General features: G+C 51.8%; 2 protein-coding genes across 3 annotated transcripts in view; one reads left to right on the forward strand and one right to left on the reverse strand.

The window, feature by feature from the left end:
- Positions 1-3,725, forward strand: part of camk1gb (calcium/calmodulin-dependent protein kinase IGb) — an 18,596-nt gene that overhangs the window by 1,882 nt on the left and 12,989 nt on the right. The window lies entirely within an intron of this gene.
- si:ch211-79h18.2 (uncharacterized) lies at positions 561-2,813 on the reverse strand (the record flags this gene model as incomplete). The annotated part of the gene is given in 2 exon segments (XM_014031415.1): positions 561-2,225; positions 2,270-2,813. Coding segments are annotated over 2 exon segments (2,209 nt in total), but the record flags the coding sequence as incomplete, so codon positions are not given.

Raw genomic sequence — 3,725 nt, forward strand, 5'->3', positions numbered from 1 at the left:
GACAAAAGCAGTGTTTGGCCACAAGGTAACACCAGAGCCATCTGGGGCCCATTTGAGACATGATGGGCTGGCAAAAAGAGCATGCGGCTCACTGACCCTTTTAGCTGAGACAATAGCTAATAAAAATACTGTCTTACATGAGAGCCATTTGAGGTCCGCCTGAAGCAAAGGCTCGAAGGGAGGGTGGCGCAGGGCTTCAAGGACCAAGGGCAGATCCCAAGCAGGTACCCGCAGAACTGTTGGCGGGTGCAACCTACGAGCGCCACGCAGAAAAAGAGAAACCAGATTAAGGCTTCCAACTGTACCACCATCAACGACAGCATGATTAGATGATATTGCCGCCACATATACCTTAAGTGTTAATGGAGAGCGGCCCTTATTGAGGAGACATTGAAGAAACTCCAGGATAGTGGGTGCCACACAGGAGACTGGATCCTCATCGCAGTCAGCACACCACTGAGAAAACAAACGCCACCTGTTTTCATATTGTTGACAAGTAGAATGTGCCCAAGCACTTAAAATAGTGTACCTGACAGAGTCTGAATATCCAGTCAGATGCTGCTCAAGCCTCCCAGTGGCCACACCCACAGCCTGAGGTGTTGAGGATTGGGATGCCAGATCAGTCCCCCCAACTGAGACAATAGGTCCCTCCTGGTTGGAAGACACCATGGGGCGTCTTGACACAGACTCAGTAGAAGTGGGAACCATGGTCGTGCTGGCCAATACGGAGCTATCAGCAGCACCCTGTGGCCCTCTTCGAGAACTCTCTGAAGAGTCGGCCAAATCAGAGAAAGGGGTGGAAAGGCATATAGAAGGACTCTTGGCCAGGGATGTGCCAAGGCGTCCTGGCCCAGTGCGCCTGATGCCCCCGTAAGGGAATACCACAGAGGGCAATGAGTCGACTCTTCTCTGGCAAACAGGTCTACTTCTGCCTGACTGTAGAGATCCCATATCATGCGCACTATGTCTCTGTGGAGAGACCACTCTCCTGGAGCAGGTGCCTGCTGAGAAAGGGAGTCTGCGGCCCAGTTGTTCTGCCCTGGTATGTAAACTGCCCACAGAGTGGACAGGCGAGGGGAGGCCCATCTCAGGAGATCCCTGGCCACCTTCAGGAGCTGTGCAGACCTGGTGCCACCCTGATGGTTGATGTGGTAGACCACAGAGGTGTTGTCCGATCGAACCAGGACAAGATTCCCCTCCAGGTGGGGCAAGAAGTGCCTGAGAGCTAGAAACACAGCACTTAGCTCCAGCACATTTATGTGTCTGGAACGATCCTGGTGACTCCAGTGGCCCCGAACTGCTCTGTGCTGCCACACAGCCCCCCATCCCATGGAGCTGGCGTCTGTCGTGACCACCTCCCTGCGACACACAACCATCCCCATAGGGACACCTTTGGACAAACAAGCTCTGTCCCTCCATGGGTCCAAGGTACGCAGACAAGATCTCGTCACCACAATTTTGCGATGCTTGTGAAGCCTGGCATCCAGATGAAAMCCACTGAGCCACATTTGAAATGGGTGCAGTGACAGCAGACCTAAGGGCACGACCCGGGTGAGTGAGGTCAGTTTGCCTAGYAGCTGCAGGAAGGTAAGGTAAGGAAGCCACCTGCCCAGCCTGAATTGACTGATGTGCCGGAGAACATCGTCCACCCTCTGAACAGATGGGTAGGCTGTCATGGAGGGTGAGTCCAAGAACACCCCAAGAAAAGTTGTTGCCTGCGATGGAATCAGGCAGCTCTTTGCTAAGTTGACCTTGAGGAAGCGCTGCATCACTAAAGCTGGTGGCAGTGTTTGTCCCATTAGCATCCTGAAGGGATGCGGAAAGGGCAAACATGAGGTGTGCCAGGGAGTTGCTAAGGCGGCCAGCATATGCTCCTGAATTATAAGCCTTACAGATGAAGTCATCTGTAATGCGACATTGTGGCCACGGGCACCGAACATCATGATGCAGAGCCTCATCCGGTGGCACAAGGAGCGAGGCAACTGCAGGTTCAACCGAAGGCATTTGAGCCAAGCTTTCCTTGACCGCATCATGCATAGCCGCCAACACCCAACCATCTGTGTTTAGGCGCAAAAAGGCCCTAGGGTCTCGCCAACAGGCATGCAACTCCCTCAGGTACTCCTCTGATGGAGGTACCGAAAAGGGGGTGGGGTGGGGGCCCACCCTCTTCTGAAAAAGGCACTTGCCGGGGTGGACTCCTCCACCTTTGGAACATCTAGCTGTAACTGATTTAGAGCCAGACACATAATATCCTGCATAGAGCCATCACCTGACGCACTAGAAGCACCCTGAGACGAGCAGCGTGAGCCCGTCTCCGAAGCGTGGGACGACTGTGCCCCCTCCTCACTTCTAAAGTGAGAGGCAGTGGCTGCCAAAGACAGCACGTCCTCCTCCCTAGTCAACTCAGGCATGGTTGGGGACCCTGTTGGTCCACCCAGCTGTCTGCGTGTCTGAAAAAGAGATTTCATTTCTGCCAACTCTGCAAACAGCTGTGCAACCTGCCTGGAAAGGCCCTGATCAGGTTTGACCCGCCTCTTTTTAGAAGGGGCGACAGTGACTGTGGCAGTCCTGCGCTTAGAGCGCCTAGGTGCGGCCACCTGACCAGAAGGGGGGAGACTAGAATCATGCTCGGGGTCCAATTGGGCCAGCCGAGCCACTCTCACTGCGCGGGGCACATAAATACAATTCATGCAAGAGTTCTCGGACAGGGCCTCCACCAGGTGGTCATGTCCGAGGCAGGCAGGGCACAGATTGTGGCCATCCTCCACCTCAAGCCCAGCTCCACAACTTGCACAACAGTGGGAGCCGTCCATGCTCACAAAATAAATAAGGACTCAGAAAGGCTAACATCGTTAGCTCAATAACAAGCCTCGATGCTGAATAAGTTGGGAGAAGGGACGAAAACGTTGTCGTCATCAACCAATTCACGCACCAACTCAAAAAGGCTAACCCAGTTAGCTCAAGTAACAAGAACTGAGGCTGAATAAGTTGGGAGCGGGGGCGAAACGCTGCCTTCACCAACAAATTCACACATTAACTTAAGAAGGCTAACACCGTTAGCTCAACTAATCAAAACTCAAGCTGAATAAGTTGGGAGAGGGGACAAAAACGCTGCTTTCACCAACAAATTCACTCATCAAACTTAGCAACAGCGATAAGAAAAAGAAACGCTGCAAGTTGGGGAACCAGGCGAAAAACGCCGTCACCCCAACAAAACAGCGGATACCTCTTTGTTTCGAAGACAAGTCCATCGCAGTCCCTTGGAGGGCAATACACCGCTACTCCAGCCAACTAGCAATCGGGACGTCCAAACGATGGCGAAATATTCCACAAGAGAAAACGAACTGTATGTGAAAAGAAAAGAGGAGCAGAGCTTCGGATGACGTCAAGCTATATAGCCTCTGATTAGTCATCCGATTGGTCACAGGTGTGACTCTGTTGGTAATACAGCTCGAACAGCGCATGAAGGGAACATTCAGTGCTTTTAGCACCGCCCTCTGGCGGTCAGTAGGGATGAAATAGAACTTTTAGCTTTAACGTGAACCTTTAGCTTTAACATGAACCTTTAGCTTTAACGTGAACTTTTAGCTTTAACGTGAACCTTTAGTTTAACGTGAACCTTTAGCTTTAACATGAACCTTTAGCTTTTAACGTGAACCTTTAGCTTTAACATGAACCTTTAGCTTTAACGTGAACCTTTAGCTTTAACGTGAACCTTTAGCTTT

This window comes from Austrofundulus limnaeus, unplaced genomic scaffold (genome assembly GCF_001266775.1).
Source record: "Austrofundulus limnaeus strain Quisiro unplaced genomic scaffold, Austrofundulus_limnaeus-1.0 Scaffold1248, whole genome shotgun sequence".
Classification (NCBI taxonomy): Eukaryota; Metazoa; Chordata; class Actinopteri; order Cyprinodontiformes; family Rivulidae; genus Austrofundulus; species Austrofundulus limnaeus.